General features: G+C 48.9%; 2 protein-coding genes across 6 annotated transcripts; one reads left to right on the forward strand and one right to left on the reverse strand.

Annotated features, from left to right (window-relative positions):
* Positions 1-731: 731 nt before the first annotated feature.
* PCYOX1 (prenylcysteine oxidase 1) lies at positions 732-4179 on the reverse strand. Its single transcript, XM_084499205.1, has 6 exons — positions 4022-4179; positions 3714-3920; positions 3245-3419; positions 2406-2617; positions 1890-2042; positions 732-1670 (listed from the first exon to the last, which is right to left on the reverse strand). Exons 1-6 carry the CDS (start codon positions 4110-4112, stop codon positions 1012-1014), a joined length of 1497 nt encoding a protein of 498 aa, XP_084355331.1. The 5' UTR covers positions 4113-4179; the 3' UTR covers positions 732-1011.
* Positions 4180-4610: 431 nt separating this feature from the next.
* On the forward strand, positions 4611-20026 carry TIA1 (TIA1 cytotoxic granule associated RNA binding protein). Of its 5 annotated transcripts, XM_084499206.1 has the most exons (13): positions 4634-4819; positions 8362-8458; positions 8874-8972; positions 9494-9548; positions 9720-9752; positions 11097-11184; positions 14771-14846; positions 15522-15630; positions 16453-16548; positions 16641-16725; positions 17464-17587; positions 18121-18260; positions 19017-20026. In XM_084499206.1, exons 1-13 carry the CDS (start codon positions 4794-4796, stop codon positions 19138-19140), a joined length of 1152 nt encoding a protein of 383 aa, XP_084355332.1. In that variant the 5' UTR covers positions 4634-4793; the 3' UTR covers positions 19141-20026. The 5 variants fall into 5 exon arrangements, with proteins under 5 accessions (XP_084355336.1, XP_084355332.1, XP_084355333.1 ...); XM_084499207.1 differs by lacking the exon at positions 9720-9752 and having other exon boundaries at positions 4635-4819; XM_084499210.1 differs by lacking the exons at positions 15522-15630; positions 16453-16548; positions 16641-16725; ... (1 more) ...; positions 18121-18260; positions 19017-20026 and adding an exon at positions 13945-14010 and having other exon boundaries at positions 4611-4819.
* Positions 20027-20733: the final 707 nt, after the last annotated feature.

Genomic DNA, 20733 nt, shown 5'->3' on the forward strand with positions numbered 1-20733 from the left:
TTTGTCCTGCAATTTAGCTTTAATTAGCTAAATTCATCACTCCTAGCATGAGACAGTGCTCGTGGTGGCCTGCTGCTGAGCCTGAGCTCTCCAGGTGAGCGCAGCCTTGCCCCTGCAGCTAACTAACAGGCAATTAATTAACTTGTTCTCCATCAGGGAGGAGTTCCTGTCCAGAAAGCTGGGATTAGCCGCTAGCACCGACAGTATTCCTTCAGTTCTCATCCCTGCAGCACTCGCTGAGGATGACTACACCGCTACGTGGCTGATGAAGGCCCGGTAGCAGCTCTGTGAGAGCGCAACACAACCCAGACAGAGCTCCAGGCGACGCCTCCAGCTCCCTCCGAACCGTCACATTAATTTTATTTTAATGACAACCCGGTGCTTTCTGCATAGTTGGATGTGGTTGAGGTGTCGCAGCAGCGTTAGGTACGGTCAAGGGGACAGAAAGGCTTCTCCCGAAAAGTTGAGCTGCTAAAACCAAGCGGGGCCCTGCTGTAGGCAGCTAAACCTTGACAAAAAGTGGGCATTTTGCCTGCTTCCCACCCATTTTGGCAACTCCCCCAACTCCCTTAGCTAGAAGCAGACCCATCTCCCCCCCCCCCAGCTCACGGTACTTCTGGACGCAAATTAAAAGCTAAAAACGAAGCCACGATTTCCACTGCACCAGGCCCACCCCAAGAGCTAACTACTTGATAGATCCCCAAAAAAAAAAAAAGGTCCAGGCAGAAAAGTTCAGGGCCAAGACGTTGATTTTTTTTCCCCCAACTGAAGGAAATCGACACACACAGGTCTGGGGGGGGCTCAGCTGAGCACAGCGATGCAGATCTGGGGTTGGGCAGGCTCCTCATCGAGAAGGACACTTTAGGGTCAACGTGGCATTTACAGCTTGGGGGCAGAGCGAGTGTTTTGCATGAGAGCGCTCGTTTAAAGCGCCTGCCACCTTTTAATTACCACTCCAATCGAGCAGAGGCAGCTGGATGGCCTCAGGTCCGAGCGAGGCGCTCCTCGGGCTCAGAGCTCCGTCTTCAGCTTCTCGTGCAAGTCCTCCTGGTCGATCTTGTCGGCGTTGCCGTACCAGCGGTGGTAGGCGAGCAGCGCCGCGTTCTTGGCCGCGATGGCGCTCATCTCCATGGCGCTGGCGGCCCACTCGATGCCGTTGAGGTAGTAGAGCTGCTCGTGGAGGATGATCGGGGGTAACGGCTCCGGGGGGCTGTAGTGAGGGTACGCCAGCCACTTCTTCACCTTGACCGAGTCGTAGGAGGAGAAGAGCAAGTTGAGCTGCTCTTTGGTGAGCACTTCCTTGGAAAACACCTTCCAGACGGCCGACTGCAGGGGCAGCTTTCCTTCCTCGCCCTTTTTTTCCACCGGAGACACCACCCCTAAGCTGTTGATGAAGAGTTTGGGATTCTCCGTGGTGAAAATGGCACCAAAACGAAAGGCGGAAGGGTCCTGGTAACCGAAGAAGGAGGCGTTTAAGCGCCCGTGCACCAAGGTCGCCACGGTCTGGTGGTATGGGCTGGAGAACTCGGGGACGGGAGGGTTGAAGTTCTTGAAGGTGATGTTGGCCATCCTGCGGTTCAGCGGAGCAGCGATGACGACAATGTCGTACGTGTCCCCCGTCACCCCCGCCGTCGTGTTGTAGGTGACCTGGTAGAGCTTCACGGGGTCCCCTGGGGAGGAGAGAAGAGCTCAGTCATCCCGTTTCACCGCTGGGGGAAATCCCAGCGTCCTTCCCACTTTTGAATCCCATCCCACTGGGGTTTATTACGCTTTGTTGTCAGCTGAAGCTTTTTGAAGTATTACACGCTCAGATGGTGATCTCTGGCTTTGAAGAGAGCCCAGCTTTTTCATTTTAAAAGACCAAAGAAAGGCAAACAAATGCAACTCACCTGTGGATCTGGGTCTGGTTTTGGGCTCTATGGACAAAACCGTTCCGGAGATAACTTCTGCTTTCGAGGCGTAGATGAGGCCAGTGCAGACGAGTTTGTTTCCCCCTTTTACCGACCAAAGGCCCGATTCTGCCCCTGCCAGAGAGACAGCACCTACAAGGAAACCACGATCATTAGCACTACTTATCCAGCACCAGTCTGTAGGGAAATGCTTGAGGCAGCAAGTGGAAAATTAAAGGAAACGGTGTCCCATCGGGACACAGAGCTTGCTTAATGACAGGGCTAAGTAGGTCACTTAGCAAGCGATTGCTCATTTGCCAGAGTAACCCAGTAACCCAGCCAGGGAGGGCAGCGGAAGGAATCGTTCTGCGATAGGAAATAAATAAATGGGTTGCTGCCAGCCCAGCCCAGGAAGCAGGAACCCCAACACACAAGGTATGAAGAGCACAAGGTCACCAGGACATCATTCCGTCCCGTGTGCCCCTTTTCCCAGGGGGAGGACCTCGAAACACCCACCTACAAACCCGTTTATGTTGACACCTTGCCCGTAATTGACTCTCATGGTCGGGCAAACCACCTCGTTTATGAACTTGTGGGAGAAGCTGGCCTTCTGCATGGCTTCATCGATGGTTTGGTTCAGCATCTGGGTGAAATCGTTCCCTCCGAGGGCATGAAGGAGCCGCTCGTTGCTGCTGAAGGTGTAGTCGTACGTCTGGTAGCGATAGATCCTTTAACGGGAGAAAAGGAAATGCGCTCGCACCAGCTGCACAACACGTGCACCAGCCAAGGAGCTCTTATCGTGGAAACAGAATTCAAGCGTTCAGTTGCTGTTAATTATCTGCTGCCCTTGGAAAATGAAAAGAATCTCACGGTGCCTCCTGGGGTAGGGCTCCCGAGAGCCTTTGAAGGGAGCAGCAGGGCTCATACTTCCAGCCATGACCTAGCCTAAGTGGTAACAGGTCTAAGGAGAGCCCATTTTCAATCCGCTCACCTTTCCTAACCAAAGCACGTTGTGCACTGCTACAAATTCAACGACCTTTAGCACCCAGGTGCCAGAGCCATGGAACGTCTGATCCCCAACCCACGTTTCTGCCGGCAGCACGTTGCCTCATCTCCTTTAAGATTACAGGACTTACCTCAATCTTCCTCCTCGGGAAAAGATTACCAACAGAAAGAGAGCAACCAGAGCCTTGTTTCTCAGCGCCAACGGGACGATTTCACCCATTTTTGCAACTCGGCAGGCACTGCATCCATGCCATCAGCCAGGAACCTTGTCCTCCCTAACGCTCCTGCCACTCGTAAGTAACGTCCAGCGCTCAGCACATGGCTTCCAGCCACCGAGGTGGCCTCCTTACCGCATGAACTTGTCCAGGATGTCCTCCACCCACATGTACATTCGCAGGGGGTTGAAGCCGTAGTGCCAGAGGAGCTTGAGGACGTTGATGATGTACCAGCTGCTCTCCTCGAAGACGAACTCCTCTCCGTTGTAAATGCCCGCGAGGCCGCTGGAGACGGGGGCAGCGGAGAGACCTTGAGAAAAGGGGTGGGAAAAAAAAGGTTATTTAGTGAGGTTGGAATTTCAGGGCTTGGATTTTAGCTTCCTGAGAGGATTTCAGCTTCCTGAGGGGATTTTAGCTTCAGCTGGATGTTATGATTTGGTCCCGGAGCTGTTATAAAGAAGGGAAGGAGTTTGTTTACTTGCAGCCCCCCAGTAAAAGGGGCCCCACCTGCCTCAGACGAGCGTGTGGAATTGCCGGGGAGCTTCATGAGGGGGATTTTTAGGGTCAGGGAGGGGGAAAATAACAAAGCTTCGCCCTGGCTCACCCAGCTCCTTGACGAAGTGCTTCATGTGCAGGTTGAGGGGGTGCAGGACCGAGCCCCCCGCCTCGTAGCCCTCTCCCTCCACCTCCAGCGTGGCCAGGCGGCCTCCCACCGCCTCCCTCTCCAGCACCTCGATCCGGACGCCTCTCCCGAACTTCTCCCGGAGGAAATAAGCCGCCGCCGTGCCCCCGATGCCGCCGCCGACCACGGCTGTGAGGAAGAGGAACCATGAGGAGGAGGGGGAGGAGGATGAGGAAGGCAGCGCGGAGCCCCCTCAGGATCCCCTCCCGGCCCCCCAACCCCGCCGTTACCGATCCTCCCGGGGGCACCGCGCTGCTCCCCTCGGCCCAGGGCGGCCGGGGAGAGGGCGGCGAGGAGCAGCAGGAGGCTGGCGGCCGGCATGGCGCTGCGCGGGGCCGGGCCGGGCCGGGCCGAGCCGTGGGGCCGAGGCGGGGCGAAGCAGGGTTAAAGGCGGCGGGGCGGGGACCGGGCAGCAGCCGCGCCGCTGGTGTAGTGGTATCATGCAAGATTCCCATTCTTGCGACCCGGGTTCGATTCCCGGGCGGCGCACCCCTCTTTTATCCCTTTCTTTTTCTACTTTATTTTATCTTTTTAATTATTTTTATCGCCTAAGGGAGACGCAGGAACACTTTTTAACCTCGTAACACCGAGACGGGGACATAAAAACCAGCAATAACCCCACAATTAAACGGGAACCGGGAGCAAAGCGCATGCGCACAACCGCCGCCTCCCCCCCTCCCTTTTTATCCCCCCTCACGTCTCTTCCCCGCGCGCACGCGCACGCTGAGGTGGCGCGGGGCGCTCGTGCGCCTGCGCCGCCGCCGGGGAGGGGAGGGGGGAGAGGCGAGCGCTATTGGCCCAGCCCCGGCGGCGCATGCGCGCTGCCGCCCCCCCTCGGCCGGCCGGGCCCCCTTCGGCCGCCCGCCGCCATCTTGTGAGGACCCCCGGGCTTCCTGGGCGCGGCGGGGCCGGCGGCGCTCGGGGCTGCCGTGAGGCGCTGAGGGGGCCGGCTTCGGGCCTGAAGAGCCGGGGCTGGCCGGCGGAGGAGGAGGAGGAGCCGGCATGGAGGATGAAATGCCCAAAACCCTGTGAGTGGGGAGGGGGCGACGCCGCCGCTGCCGCCGCCGCCCTTTTGTTCCCGGCTCGGCGGGGAGGGGGAGGCCCCGGGCGCTCTCCTCACCTCCCCTCACGGCTCCTCCGCCACATCGAGGGGCCCGGCGGCTGCTCCCACCCTGGTTCGGGCCTCAGGGCAGCCGGCCCCGACCCCTCAGGGCCCAGCCGTGCCCCCCGCCCCATTCCCTTGGGGCCTCAGCCCTTCGCAGCCCCCCTTCCCCTTCCCCTCCTCAGCAGCTCCGAGCATCGGTCAGCGAGGAGGCAGCCCCGGCCTGGAAGGTGCTCGCCCAGCAGCGAGGTGCTCAGGAGCTTGAGGGAAAAACCCCGCGGAGCCCCAAATCGGCTCCTGGCCAAGTGCCCCTAAAGCACGCTGCGAGCCTCTTGGTTCCCGGGGAGCTGCTTGTAGCTGGGGGGCAGCTCCTCGCCTTGATAAGCACCCTAAATATTATTATTATTTTTTTTAATCACAATGAGTTTTTGCTGGTGGTGTTTGTGCAGCTGATGCCCGTCACTGTCAGTCAGGCTTTTGGTCAGCTGCTGCTCCTGTGGCTGGCTGGGTTTGAAAGGTGTTTGGTGCAGACAGAGGGGTGGGCTTCCCTCCTTCCCCTGGCAGCTTTACCTGGAGCAGTTTCCCTTAATTAACCTAGGATTTGGTAAAATCACAGGCTCACCAGCCTTTCTGTTCCATCAGTGTACCAGCTACCACCGTGAGCTTTGTTTCACGTTGGCGGGATGAACGAGGAGGGAGAGAGGCTCTTGCCAAGCTGAGGGGAAAGTTTCACCCTTGGACAACGGCCGCAGCTATCCCGAGGGCTGCTACATGGCTTGGCTGAGTACCTGGAGGAAAACAAGGCTCTTACGTGACTTAGGCCAGCTCCTCAGCTCCGGGCTTTCCTCAGTGGTAAACCTGTGTTTGCCTCCACGTGTCCTGGTTCGCGCCTCCAAACTATTCTTAGCATCTACAAACATGGGTCAGACACAGGCATGCCGGTGTGTTTATTTAGAGCACTGTTTTCCCTCCTCCGTCCCCGTGAAGTTGTTGCCTGCGGTGGTCTCGGCGGCTCACAGCTCGTGCTGGAGGGAGGGAATTGCCTGTGGTGGAGCACGTGCGGCGTGGTGCACAGCCACGGGCGGCTTTTGGAGCTGCAGAGCTCCCCGTTGGGCGACGTGATGGGAGCTACGTTCCCCTGACCTGCTTCAAGCAGCATCCCCGTGTCGGGCAGAGGGTTTTTTGTGGGGTTTGCAGCTTGGGTTGAGAGCGAGCAGCTTGAGGGAAGGAAAATGCTGCAGAATTCCGGCTCAGGTTTGAAGCGGGTGCTAAATATTTGCTCGCACCAGGATTTCTGGAGGTAGTGCTACAGAAATCCCATCTGGATGTGGGTTTTGCTGCTCCCTTGTAGAGTTTTGGTGTGTTGTGAGGCAAGGATCAGCTGGGTATCCACAGACGTGTTTTTTGAGTTCCCTTAGCATATTTAAGCAGTTTTTCTGGAACAGTTTCCAGATGCTGTTGGAAATAAGGCCTTGTTCTTGTGATGTCCCTGTAACCTGTTCCTTGAAGGGAGAGCCTTGATGTGCTGGTGAACGTTGGGAGCTGTGTTGCTTGTGTAAATGATTTCCTGGAGAAGGGGCTCCCTTCACGTGGCTGCTTACCATCCTCAAAAGTCGCTCTCCAACAGCAGAGATGATGAATCTGAAGAGCAGCTACAAGGCAGACAGCGTTTTTGGACTTGACAGAGAGCTCTTGTTTGTACTTTACATGCGTCTTGAGTTTGTGTACCTGATTTACTCTGTGCACCTAAAAAGATCAGGAAGTGCTAACAGTTCAGCAGTGCTTTTCAAGAAGACACGTGGTGATCTACACACCCTGAGTCGTGTGTAGGGTGCCCTGGATCCTTCATCTGCAGAGAAAAGCAGCACCTGGCTCGCTCCTGAGAATCCAATTAGCAGAAAACAGGGGTAAGAGGGTGCAGGAGGTGACGAGCCTCTCTCTCCGAAGATCTCTGCTCCAGGTGGAGCATCACCCGGCTCACTTCTTGGAAAATTCATGCAGGGCAGTGTCCGGGTGTGTGCTGCACAGAAGCAGGTTGATATCTGGTGTGTAATCACACAGATCGTGTATAATCAGCGTGCACATATGTTGCTGCACTTTATGAACACATTTTGAATGGTCTGGAGAGATTTGTGGGACTCTCAGGGACCTTTTACCGAAATCCCACGTTTTCCAGCCAAATCTAACCTGCGGGCAGGGAGTGCTTAATACAAGGTCTGGTTATCAAAGTGAAAATCCAGCGTTGGCGCAAAGGTCAGGGTGCAGACACCGTGTCTGGAAACTTGCAGTGATAAGTAAACTGTTCATAAACCCGGGAAGTCACGTGGGAGGGTCGTTGCTCAGTGCCTGGGCTTATTTATTAATCCTAATTGCGATAATATTTAAGGAGAGAGAAGAAGCCCTGCTCATTATCAAGCACGGGGTTCATTGTCCTAAGGACAGTGCACTAAACCCTCCTCGTGCCTCAAAGAGCTGATATTGATGAAGTTTGGAGCATGTAGCTGCTTAAAGTGGAGTGCAGCTCTGGCTCGTCCCTGAAATAGTTGCTCCCCTCGAGGTTTGCTGGCAGGGTTTGGGCCATGGTGTGGCTGAGGCGCTCCCCGCAGAGGCCGTGCTTGGCCACACGGCGTTCCTCTGGGGGAAGGTGCTGCTGAGGTTTCTGCCTGCTTCTCCGCATGCTTGCTTAAAAAATCCCGTGATTTGGGATTAAAAAAATAAAAATAATCCCTGTGGATTTACGTTTCCTTGCAGAGAGTGCAAAAGTGTTGTAAAAATCCCAAAGCAAGGTGAGGGGGTGAATTTGTGCTCCGTAAGGCTGATCCTTTCAAATGAAGGAAGATGAGGGAATGCCCTCACTTAGCACAGTCACCCTTGGTTGTTTCAGGGCTTTCAGAAGTTTTTTTTTAAAAGGAGCTGCCTAAACATTGTGTAAAACACTCGCTGAACACCAGATTTAGCTGTTAGGGTGGCTGGGGAAGTGGTGCTTACTGAACGATGGCTGCACGTGGTGGTTGTAACCATTTTTACGCGTGGAAATGAGGTCGTTGGGTGTCCCTATGGGGCTTTCTGCTTGGCTCTGCACCAGGGTAGCATTTTAGGACCGCAGACTTTTGGTGGGACCGAGGGTGCAGGCTGTTGCTGCCTGCCTTAAGTGACCCATTTCTGCCTGTTGTTCCCTGACTCGCTGTACGCCTCATTTTCACAGGCCAACCTGGTGGGGCTGGGTGTTTGAGGGACAACTTTCAGCGGTATTTGCTCCGTTACGTGGCTTTTGTCCCCTGGTGTCCCAGTGGCCGCGTTCCTACTGCTGCTTCAGATGCCAAATCTCTCTCTGGGGAGAGTCGGAGTTGGTGGTGACCTGACAAGGGTCTTGACTGCTTGCATTTCAGTTTTTCTGCTTAAAATCCCTCTTCTCTGCCTCCCCCTGCTTTTGCACCTGCACTTCTAACCTTTTATTTGGTTCTGTAGATATGTGGGGAACCTGTCAAGAGATGTGACCGAAGCTCTCATCCTCCAGCTGTTCAGCCAGATTGGACCATGCAAAAACTGCAAAATGATCATGGATGTAAGAGCCTTTGCCTAATTATTTCCGTGCTCGTTAGAGCAGATGGCTTTGGGTCTTCGAGTATTTCAGAATTCTCCTGGAAATACAGTGTGACCACCTTAAGGGGATGTAATAAAGGTGGAGGTCACAGTCACGTAGTTTTGGCCCAATTTCTGGTATAATATAAGGGGGGGGGTGGCATTTTGAAAGGGACTAAGCAGGTTAATCCATGGGGATATTCGGAATTAGGTTCAAAAAGTCCTTTTGGGCCATCCTTAAACCTTTTTACTTAAACCAAAACCTCCTGGAGCACTGTTCGTGTTTGGATCAGATGAGTTAGGTGTTCAGATTTAATAAGTAAGGGGCTGAGAATAATAGCGAGACTACAGCTTGAAGAGGTTTTGATCAGAAATCTTTTTTTTTTCTTTTCTACCAGACAGCTGGAAACGATCCCTATTGTTTCGTGGAGTTCTACGAGCATCGCCACGCGGCTGCAGCGCTCGCTGCTATGAATGGCCGGAAGATAATGGGTAAGGTAAGCTGTCATGTCTACAGGGTGAGTTGGAGCTGGAAAACACAGGCTGTACCTCAGATTGTGGGGGAGAAACCCCATGCGAGGCCAGGCGGATGCACTGCAGGCGTTAGGCACTTGGTTTGAACAGCGGCCTCAGCGTGGCTGACCAGAAAAGCCTTTTTGGCTGTTGTAGGAAGAATTCAGAATCAAGTGGGAATGTAGGATTGGGGAGGGCTCGGGGACAGCAGCCATAAAGAATATTTTAACTGCACTGGCCTTACCTGGACAACATCCCTTTCTCCTCATCCCTGAAAAAAAAACACTCGCACCCAGCCAAAATATTTAGGCAAGGCACGCTCACCTGCTGTGCTTTTAGCTAGCAGGATGCAGTTTAGAAGAACAAGCCCTCCCCCCAAAAAAAACACCTTCAGCTTAAGCTTTCCCCTGAATCTTGCACATCTGTAGCATCAGAATTAAATGCTGGTGGTGTCTGTGCTCGGTGGTGATTGCTGTGGTCTAACCTGGACAATTGATGTTTGCAGGAGGTGAAAGTGAACTGGGCAACAACCCCCAGCAGCCAGAAGAAAGATACGAGCAGTAAGTGTTGCTTACACATCGAGTTGTTGCCTGATTCGTAGCAGTAGCTTTTAAACATAAGCAGTAAGCATCGTGCGGTTCTGTGCAGTAATGTTTTGATCGTAATCCTAAGATATTATTTAATGTGTTTGTGTTAATGAACTTAAGAACAAATCTAATCTTTGTCATCAGGTAGTACCGTTGTCAACACACTGCGTTCGCAAGGTAATTGTGTCTTCTTAAACATAAAATGAAATCTCTCGAGGGTATTCACTAACCACCTGGAGCTGTGTGTGGGGTTTTGTTCATCATTATTTCATATTTTTTTTTATGAAGAGACTTCCCTTTCGTTTCCCTGTGGCATCAGAAAGCAGCTTAGTGTTCACTATTTAATTCTGGTGCTGGTGTTCAGGTGTTTTGTAGGATTGCAACTGTGAAATTAAAAAGAAATAAATATATATGTGTATAAAACAACAACAAAAAAAAATAATTTAAAAAATACACCTTTTCCTCTGCTATTGAGGCAGAATACTTGGCTCATTTTAACACTGCAGTATGCACTGCTTCAGACAGACTCCTTGGGAACGTGTAAACTTCTTCCCAAATGGGGCTTCTTCATTACCCACTCGTGGCAAGTGTAGCTAGCGCTGTTTTTCTCAGCAAGCTTTGAATTCCTGGAGCCAAGTGGGGTTAAACTCCATCAGCATCCCAGCAGCCTTGAAAGTTTCTTACCTGCTGCAGTGCAAATAAAGTACAAAAGTCTGTGTATTGCTCTAAGATGGTGCATGATGGATTGTTTGGTCGTAGTGGAGGAACTCAGATGCAGGATTTTTGTTTCTCTTTGGTGTGTGTTTCTAATGGATCTGATACAAATTGAAGGGATTACTCTTTCCGTTCTGTTGCCTTCAGTCTTAGTTCACTTGCACATGGATTCACACACATTGAATTCACGTGGATTCACATGGTGTAATGGCTGGGCAACCAAAACTCGGGGCTTTTGAGAACTCAAATTCTTTAACAGCAAACTGTTGCAATGCAAGGTATTTTTTTGATTTGTTCTTCACAACCTACGGTGTTAAATCGGACGTCTAGCAAGGTTCAAAGTATGTCCTGCTCTAGAATGACTGTAACCTGCATTTCTTGAAACTGTGAGGTGTTTCAGTTGATAAGATTTTATATAGTTTATGATCTTGTAACGTATCAAAACTTAACATTAGCGTACCAAGAGAGAGATTTTCTTGTAGTGTGGCACATTAAGTAAATAGCTTGAGACCTTTTATGGTAAATAGACTGGTCTTAAAAGCAGTTTGTAAAAACAAAATGTAAATGCCATATGTCACACTAACTTAAAGTTACTGACAGTATAGTGCTACCAAGCAGTGGATCTGTTACAAGCAGTAGTAAATTCTGTTTCATAGTGAACTCTAGTCTTCATGTAGCGTTTAAGACCTGGAAATCCATGCTATATGAGAGTGCTGTACTCTGTGTACGTGTCTGTGTGTGTGTGTGTGTTCAGGGGTTCTCTTCAAACTTTAAACTCCTTTTTTTTTTTTTCTCTTTCCCCAAAAGACCATTTCCATGTCTTTGTTGGAGACCTCAGTCCAGAAATCACAACTGAAGATATTAAAGCAGCTTTTGCGCCATTTGGAAGAATATCGTAAGTAACTTTAGAGGGTAAATAAACTAAAAGTTCTCTCTCCTAAATGGAGGCAGCCTCATGTTTCAGTAAGTAAAAAATGAGAGTTGACAGAGTGCAGGAATATACATTCATCTGTTCATACAGCAACTCGAGTCTGAAAGGTTGGGTGTTAAGCAGGATGTGTAAAGAGATGTCTTTAGAGTAGCTCATTCTGCTTTCCTAGAACAGTTGCACACGACTTGCTTTGGTTTCATACTCCTTGCATTGTTTGGCAAAGCAACAGTGGAAAAAAAAAGAGAGATAAACGTGGGGTTAAGCATTTAACTTGCCCTCTCAGCAACCACACAAGCATCACGCTTTATAGTTTGTGACTGAGTCCGTTTGCATGTTCACGTCTCGTGAGGCTTTGGAATTTTTGTTAGCCGTGGCGTGCAGGCCACCAGTAGCATCCGTTTTTTTGGCAGTTCAAAGTCCCACTCCCCCAAAATAAAAACCTTTCCAGCGCAAGGCTCCCTGTGGCACCTGAAGGCTGCAGCTCGAGCGGCCTCAAAGTGTTCGGCGCTGTGTCAGCCTGTAGGGCTTGGCCGAGTTGCACTCATCAGTTGTGCAGGGCGATGGTGTAACAAGCGAACGTGGTGCAAACGGGGAATTGTGGCCGCAGGTCTCTGCCTGCCGGTTTGTTGTATGCAGGGTGTAGCAGTAAGGAGCACTTCGTTCATTCCATCCTCCAAATGTAAACCATTAATTTTCCTTGTAGTGTTGTCTGTACTGGACATTGAAGTTTCTTGATGGTGATGTAAGAGAACGTAGAGTGCTTTGGAGTGTTGTGTAGTGAAGCATTTAATTGAAGTAAGTTTGTTTTTTTGTTTTTTTTTTTTTTGTTTTTCCCTCAGAGTCCAGTGTATTACTCTTTTAATGCCAGCTTGATTTCCTCTTATGATAAGGTTTTTAAAAAAAAAAAAAGATCTGAATGTCGCTTGCTTCAGAGAACTGTAAAGCTTGACTCCATCTCCTGTCATCTAGGCAATGTAGAGGGTCAGACTCTTAAGGAGAGTCAATTTATCCTCACGGCCAAATGTGCTCTGGATGGAAGGCTTGAGGGACTCTGAAGTAGATCCAAACTGGCGCTTTGCTGCTGGAATGAGAACGCAAGGCAGGGAGCAGTAGCTGGCTGCGCTGGTGTGAATGTGGTGGAGCTACGAACTAATTTGCCCCAACCTATTCAGCAGTAGGGTTCCGGGGTGACTCTCAGCAGATGTTCTTCTTTACCAAACAAATACTCCCCAAACAGAACTCCTCCTGAGCAAGGGGCAAAAAGTAACTTCTGATTATCCCCTGGGGGAGCAGAACTGATAGCAAACATTGCTCCACGATCCCTATTCCCCTTTGTTCCAGGAGAGCTTTTTGGATGCAGGGCTGCTGCCGTGTAGGAGCAGGGCTGCTGACTGGGCTCTGCAGAGCACAAGGTTTCTCTTCCCTAGCAGTGGTGGTGGCAGGGAAGGGTGAGCAGCGCTCTTTATTTTGTGTCCCTCAGCACACCACTGTGAAGCCAACAAATTGAAAGCTGCAGTTTGCCCTGGCTTAAACTGCCAGTCCAAAACGAGAGGAGTAGTTAAAAAGCGTCCCCATTTTAACTCCTAAACTCTTGTTCCCCCAGAGGGTCAAATAAATAGCAGAAGGGACCTTCATTTTCTACTTATTTAAATTTAACCTGAAGGAATAAATATTGCTACTGTCTCTTAAACAGTCGAATGAAGTTACTTGACTTGACTTGTTCCTCATCAGTGACTAGTTTCTGGAAATGTGGTGCTAATGGAATATTTCCTGATTATTTTTTTTAAACATTGTTTTTGTTGGTGTTAAACTGAGCTTTTTTTTTTCATGAAACCAAGGTTGAACTACTGCATGATTAGCACATAAGAAATTTTGGTAATTCTTTGCATCTGAACTTTTTAATCACTGTAAAAGCACACTTTCATTGTGGTTTCCTTTTATGCTTGCTGTACGCATGTTTTCACTTGTTCTCAAGTCTTATTTTCAAAGTTTTCAGTTGAGGGTAAGTAGAGATGAGTTTTTCCCCCCCTCCCTCTTTAGGCTATTCAGAGCAAACCGATCTAAAAGTACCCGAGTGGCTCTTCTCAGGCAATTTGTAACAAACTACCCAAATTCAGATCTAACCCAGGAAGGGAAATAAATAATTTTATTATTATTATTTTATTTATTTATTATTAAAAAAAAAAAAAAAAAACAATGGGAGGGGGGAGGTATTACAAAAAAATAAAGAAATAATGTTTCTAGCATTGGAAGAGGTATTTTCCTCGGGCCTTAACGATGGTGTCAGTGCTGTGGGCTTATGTGTACCAGAATAAGCTGATGATACACCATTTGCAGTTAATGTAAGGCTTAAAAGAAATAAATTAGTATAACGAACCTTCTCTTCATTGTGACTTTTCTCGCCAGTCTTGGAATGCTAAATGTTGTGCACATGTTACGCTAGTTTCTCTGACCCGTATAATTTTATACAGCCGTAAGTTACATTGCATGACTTTCTGACTGGTTTTCTGTTTTTGTTTCTGTTCTTTACTGCCTGTATGTGTGGGGCAAAGGAGGGGAGGAGAGGGTGGCCTGTAGGTGAGAGCATCTCAGCCCTTGGCTAACTCGTACGCAAATTGCCTGAGAAACACTGTAGAATGACGTTCCACGAGTGGGGTTTAGCTCTTGTAGCTGGGTTCTCTTTTTAACTCAATCTCAAATAATAGGGCTCTGGTTATTTTGCAGAGTGTCTCTGAAGAATGGACAGAATTGCCATGGCTAACTACAAGCTACAGTTCACAGTGGACAAACGTTGTAGTTTTCTTATTTACTTTTCTAAATTTTATTTTTCTTTTTGCTTTTTTATATCTTGTAGTTTCCAATCAGTCCTGTATGATTGCTGTTGTACAAATGCAGTTTAAATTATTTGTAATATGTAGTTTAAAACATAAATGTTTCGGTGTTTTATTTTCTTCAATAATTTCTGAAAATGTCAATCTCTCAAAATTTACAGCTGCCCACAGTCCAAAAAGGGGGTAACGAATTGACCTGAGAAAATTAAAGAATTCAGTTAACAGGCGACGTATGCCTTTTAATTCCTATCTTTTTTCATTTTTTCTATTTAATATTTTGAATGAGTAGGTAGAATGTGTTGGCAAATAGCAAGTTTAAAAATTGCATGGTTAAAGAGAGCCATTCAGCTAATGTTAGTCAGCTACGTGGCTTCAGTGATTCTTTTGAATAGCTGCTTTGACCATGCTTTGTGTCTTAACAGTATGTAAAAGCATTTGGAAGCGGGAGCCAACTGTCGTAAAGTACATACGTTTGTTAGAGAAGCTATTGATTTGCATGTTTACAAAATTAAGTTTAATTTTGCTACTACCTGGCAAAGCATTAGTAAAGTTCTGTTTAGAAAAGAAGCCATTTGCTTTGACTGTGTTGCTGGTGCAATAAACAGTTGACTTTAGTAGAGGTGAAACGTGAGAATAAGCTGTACATGTGACTCAAGTTGTCATTTGAGCAAGGTTGGCTTCGCAAGGTGCTAAACTGCCTCTTGTTTCTGCTTTTTAAGGGATGCGCGTGTGGTTAAGGACATGGCAACGGGAAAATCCAAAGGCTATGGCTTCGTTTCCTTCTTCAATAAATGGGTAAGATTTGGCACGGTCTGGAGCACCTCTGAAAAGTGGGTGGTGGTTTTCAGCAGCTGCTCCAGGGAATGAGAATTTTTGGTCCCCAGCTCGCCCTGTTTTCTGTTTCCCCTCCTGCTGAGGGGCAAATGATTTTGTCTGTTTGGCGAAGCGCTTTAGTATGGCTTCAGTGTTTCAGCCTTGATGGTGAGTGACATCAGAATGAGTGAGGTACAGGAATGACAAAGAGAACATCTCTGGTATATCAGGTGGGATGACCTGTCTGTGTCTTCTTGGAAAGAATTAGGGCAAAGTGTTAAATGCTGTTCATTGGCAATGAGTTAATAGCAAAAGATCTGGGCTGCCTGAGGTTAAGGCGACCTGCTTGGAAGACTGCCTGCCAGCTGAGCTGAAGGTTTTGGTACTTGTTTTGGTGAAGAAACCTTGCTAAAATGTCAGCTGGATGGGGTGTGACTTCAGAAACCAGAGGTCCTGCTGTAGGCAGCCTTTGATGTGCTCCGTGAAGCCGAACAGTGCCCCTTCTCCTCCCTAAAACCCCTTCTTTGAAGGTTTCTTTTGGCAAACTGCAGATGTCAGACAGGGGAGGTGTGTGGTGACTTCACTCCTGTGCCTGTATCTCAAAAGGCAGAAATGTCAAGAATGTTTTTCTTTTTCCCCTCCCTCTCTCGTGGGCAGGATGCAGAGAATGCTATTCAGCAGATGGGTGGCCAGTGGCTCGGTGGAAGGCAAATCAGAACAAACTGGGCAACAAGGAAACCTCCGGCTCCAAAGAGTACCTACGAATGTGAGTGTGTTCAGCTGGGCCTTCTGCAAACCTCCCACCACACACATGGGGAGGAAAACTGTGAAATCCACACATTTGGAGATGGGGGGAGAAGGGAAAGTGGGTACTCAAATGCAAAAAACTCTTGAACACTTCCGAAACTCCTGAATAAATCAAGTGATGGTGATTGTATTAATGTTACCACTAGGGGGATCCATCAAGCTTCTGCATGCTTAGTTTGGGAGCTGTCTGTCAGCACAACTGAGATGGCTGTGTTGGTTGTTTTTTTTTTTTAACTTTGCTCCCTCATTTTTATGGCTTCCTGCTGTGGTAGAGAGCAGATAGGGCTGCATTAAAGCATTTCCACAGGAGAGATTTTAAATGAGGTGTATCGGACCTATTAGATAGCCCTGTGATGTGAATTTAATTTCACAGCACTGTCCCTGTCCCGAGCAGCCTGTCCCACGTGGGAGCTGTTGCCAGAAGTCACGTACTGGGGACCAAACTTCCCTCCTGCCCTGTGCCACCCTTTGTTTTCAGGGTGTTGGCGAGTTGTGCCCAGTGTCTTGTGCCTATGAGTAAACACTCCAGTGCTTAAGAAGAACTTGTTGCCCTGTGTTTTATAGAGCAAAGGTCTGGAGGCTGTGTCTGTCTGAGACGTTAATTCACCACTCTGTGGTTCAGATAGACGGCCAGACATACCCAAGTGAAAGTGCTGACCTTGGTAAATATTTGTCACGAGCTCTGGCGGCCTGGCTCCTTCCTGGAGGCCTGTTGGGATCAGAGTTGTTGCATAACGCGTGTGCGATCGGCTGAAAAACTCTCTAAAAAAATCTCTTGCAGCAAACACCAAACAGCTGTCTTACGACGACGTGGTCAATCAGTCCAGCCCGAGCAATTGCACTGTGTACTGCGGGGGTGTGACTTCGGGACTGACAGGTATCGTGTCTCCGAAACGCGGCGTCCCGTTGTGTGACGCCGAGTGACGCCGCCGTCACCTCATTCTGATGCTCTGCTTCTTGTTGCTTCAGAACAGCTAATGCGCCAGACCTTCTCTCCGTTCGGGCAGATAATGGAAATCCGAGTCTTCCCTGATAAAGGATACTCCTTCGTGCGGTAAGGCTGTGAAGAACTTCGTGAAAATTAAGGGTTCTCTGACTGCAGCCTGGTCTGAAGAGTGAGTTAGGGCTTGGAGAGCTGCTGGCACGAGCAGAAGAAAAAAAACTTAACTCAGTCTAAACAACCTTGGCTATAAACAACCCGGTGTGCTTGTAGCCACATCTGTCTGCTGCCTGAGATGTGTCTTGCAGAAGACTCCTGCTTTCTGACTTAGGGTGATTCTGCTGGCAAGGGTTGTTGGGAAGACCCGGCCTTAGTCCCATGACTACCAGTGCTGATACTCAAATCTGGGACCGGTTTATGCTGCTCTGCCCTTCCCTAGCAGTGCTGCAGTAGCCTTAATCATAACAGATCCCCGACTATTCCTTTTTTTTGTAATTTTCCAGTTGAGTTACTGAGGCAGTCAGTCAGTTTCAGTGACATTTCTGGGAGCACCCTTATCTCTTAGTTGACAAGGCTCCAGATAATAAATAATTATTGACTTGCTCTCCGTGCTGTTAAATTTTTTAACTTATTTACTGAGTGATAATGGAACGAGTTACAACACTGAGACAGGAAAACCGACCTTAGCCTGGCAGTCCTTCCGCTTTGGGGGTGATGAAAAAAAGTCTCTGCAGCCAGCCTGCTCTTCTAGCAGAACTTAAACCCGTGCTGCTGGCTGTGGGGCTCTCTGGGGTTTACTTCCAGATGTTGCTCACCAAATTGTTCATGTTGGTATGATTTCTGTGTCAACAGGTTTAATTCTCACGAGAGCGCTGCACACGCCATCGTTTCTGTCAACGGAACAACTATAGAAGGGCACGTGGTGAAGTGCTACTGGGGCAAGGAAACACCAGACATGATCAGTCCGGTCCAGCAGGTCAGAACTCTCTGCCAATATCAAAGACAAAAGCTTAAAGTTTGTCCCATAAAAACCTGTTAAAAGGCTGTAAAGCCTTTGTGCTTGCTAGTTCGATGATGCAGCACGTGTGAGTTCTGTGTTACCGCTTATTTCAAGTATTTCTCTGAAGCACAGTCAGGGATTTAAAATCCTTTGGAAGATGTGGAATCTTGTTTCTTAAAAAATTGTGATGCAGAATTTAAGAAAACTTGCAGGTAATTGTCCACATGTGGCATTATCTTCTCTGCCAGGAAGGTAAACGGTGCCGTTCCTCTGTCCTGGATCTCTGTGGAAAGGCTCTGGGAGACAACTGCCTTGTTTATGGCTGAAACTTGAGCAATTAAATGTTTGTGCACCGAAGGAACATCCTACTAAATATCTGCATTTCCATTTCTGAATGACTTTTAGCAAGCTTCCAGTTGCAGGCAGATGGGGCAGGCGGGATGAGTCGTGAGGCTGTAAATCGCAGCGTTCCCGGGCACTGCTTAATACGAGGCCGTTTGTGCTTGCAGAATCAAATCGGCTACCCGCAGGCGTACGGGCAGTGGGGCCAGTGGTACGGCAACGCGCAGATCGGTCAGTACATGCCCAACGGCTGGCAGGTCCCGGCGTACGGGATGTACGGGCAGGCGTGGAACCAGCAGGGCTTCAAGTGAGTACTGGGCACGGCCCCGGTGATGGGGATTTCCTACGGGGGAGCGTGTGCTCTCTTCTCCTTTGGAGAGCAGCACGGGGATTTCTGTTTTCCAGCCAAGGCGTTTTCAAAGTGGTTCTTGAGCTTGGATGGGAGTTGAATTGTGTTCTTGCCAAGCAGGGAATGTGCCGTGGGTGTGAAATCCTCTGATTTTGCTGCTGGTAACAGCTGCCATGTTTCTGAGCAGTGACATCAAATGCAGTTCAGGTGGAAGCAGTGAATGCAGATCACTGTGCTAAATCGTGGGCTTCTGAGTGATAGTAGAGTGGTTCTGTTTGGGAGGCAGCAAACCTCTCAGCTCTGGCTGAGCAGTGAAGAGTTCTCCTCCTCTTTCCGGACTGCTGTCAACAAATTCTGATTGCTGTTTTCATTTTGAGTGTTCCTCTTTCTGACTGCCCCTAATTCCTGCACGTCAGGAACGCGTGAGCTTCTCCAGCACCTCTAGGGGCTGGGCTGGGGAGCCCCAACAGTTTCCCACTGTCATGGGGCTGAGCGTTTGGGGTGAAACTCCTTTCCATCCCCTTTTGTAGAAGCACCAGTGCTTGATATCCCTGGTAAATCTGGATCAGGTGCCAAGGCGTGCTCGTTGTGGGCTTGAGTAAATCAGGAAATGATGTGCAGATCCCGGATGGCAACACTCGGGGCTCACACGGGCACGTCCGTTCTTCCTCCGAGTCCAAACCTCACCTAACGTTTTGATTTCCTCCCCTACAGCCAGACGCAGTCTTCGGCAGCGTGGATGGGGGCGAACTACGGAGTTCAGCCACCCCAGGGGCAGAACGGGAGCGTGATCACCAACCAAACTGGATACCGCATGGCAGGCTTCGAAACGCAGTGAGAAAAGGACTCTGAAGCCGAAGGCTGCTGGGCTCGAGGCTGCGAGGAGTGCTGCAAAGCCTTTTGTTTACTGCAAAGAATTACCAGATCAAGTCAGTGCAAGTGTCAGATACAGTGTATTTATTTAAGAGAGAGAGAGAAAAAAAAAAAAAGCGTTTTTAATCATGAAATTGTCATCCACATTGTTTAAAAAAAAAAAAAAAAAAGAGAAAAAAATCACAAAAAACGAGATGCTGGATGTCTGCCAACTTTTGCCTTCTTTTCCTCCTTTCTATATGTGTTTCTTAAGATCCACGTTTGAAACACAGCAAATGCAGGGACTACTGCCACTTAAAATTGGGGCAGGAAATTGCACAATTGTCAAACTTTTTTTCCTTGGAAGTAGCGTGCAGTTTTAGTTTGCATTCCGAATGGTTTAAAAGTGTATTATAAAAGCCGTTGTACAAAAAGAAAAGCCAAAAGCGTGTGAATTCTGGGGACGGCTCCGTCTCCAGCCTTTGCACAAGTCTGTTTTAAAAGAGCCTCTTGTATAAAGCGTCCATCTCTCCGCTTTTGTTACACCGGGTTTTCCACTCTAAGTTATTCGTTTACATCGTTTTGTACCGAAGCGTTTTCTCAGAGTTGTCTTTTTGCCTTACGACCGTGACCGAAGCTCTCACCCCGCGGGGGGACGCGTGACGCTCGCTGCTCAATCGGCTCCCGACCCCTCCGAGGGACCGAACGTCGTGGGCGTTGTGTTCCCCGCGAGCAGGTGCCTACAGCAACCCCCGCCGGGCTCGCGCGAGAGGATTTTTAATCTTCTGGTGGAAAAATCCCTTTTGCGATGTGTACCGGGACACCGAAAACCCTGTTCCAACTCTTACTAAAATGTGATGAATACCTACGAACCAGCTTGGGTTTTGTTTTTTTTTTTTTTTATCTTATCGATTTCTACATTTACATGTACTGATTATGTAAAATATTTTAGCAAATTAATATTTTGCACAAACGTTAGCAAACTTTGTATGTTTCCTTATTTAAAGGTAGGATGCAGAGTCCTTGATTTATGCATAATTTTTTTTTTTTTTTTGCATGTGGATATCAAATATACACTTTGGTAGTCTTTGAATACAACCTCATCTTCTCTTGTTTTTAATAACTTTAAAAAAAAAAACACCAAAAACACCAAAAAAAAGCTTCCAGGTGGCTGCAGGAATGTCTCGTGCTGAGGAAGCTGCTGTCATGTCAACTGGGCGAAGCGTTTTGTGAGGTTCGGAAGCCAAACCACATTTTTCTGTCCTACCTCTTGACCAGCCTTCAAAAAAAAAAAAAAAGAAAAATGGAAAAAAAGGGAAAAAAAGGAAAAAAAAGAACAAAAAAAGGCAAACCTGAAGCTTGGTCTGTGCTCTTATTTATTTCCCTCTATTACTGCTCCGGGCGGGCTCTCCCTGCGGGAGGACCTGCCGCTCGGGTCACTTTTTGGGTGGGAAAGCGCCGAAATCGCCCTTTTTCACCCCATTATTAAAGGGCTGCCCCCTCGGTGGGCACTGCGCCTGCGCGCTGCGGCGCGCCTGGAACTACATCTCCCGGCGCCCCCCGCGGCGCGTCACGTGGG

Source organism: Aythya ferina (genome assembly GCF_964211825.1).
Source record: "Aythya ferina genome assembly, chromosome: 27".
NCBI lineage: Eukaryota > Metazoa > Chordata > Aves > Anseriformes > Anatidae > Aythya > Aythya ferina.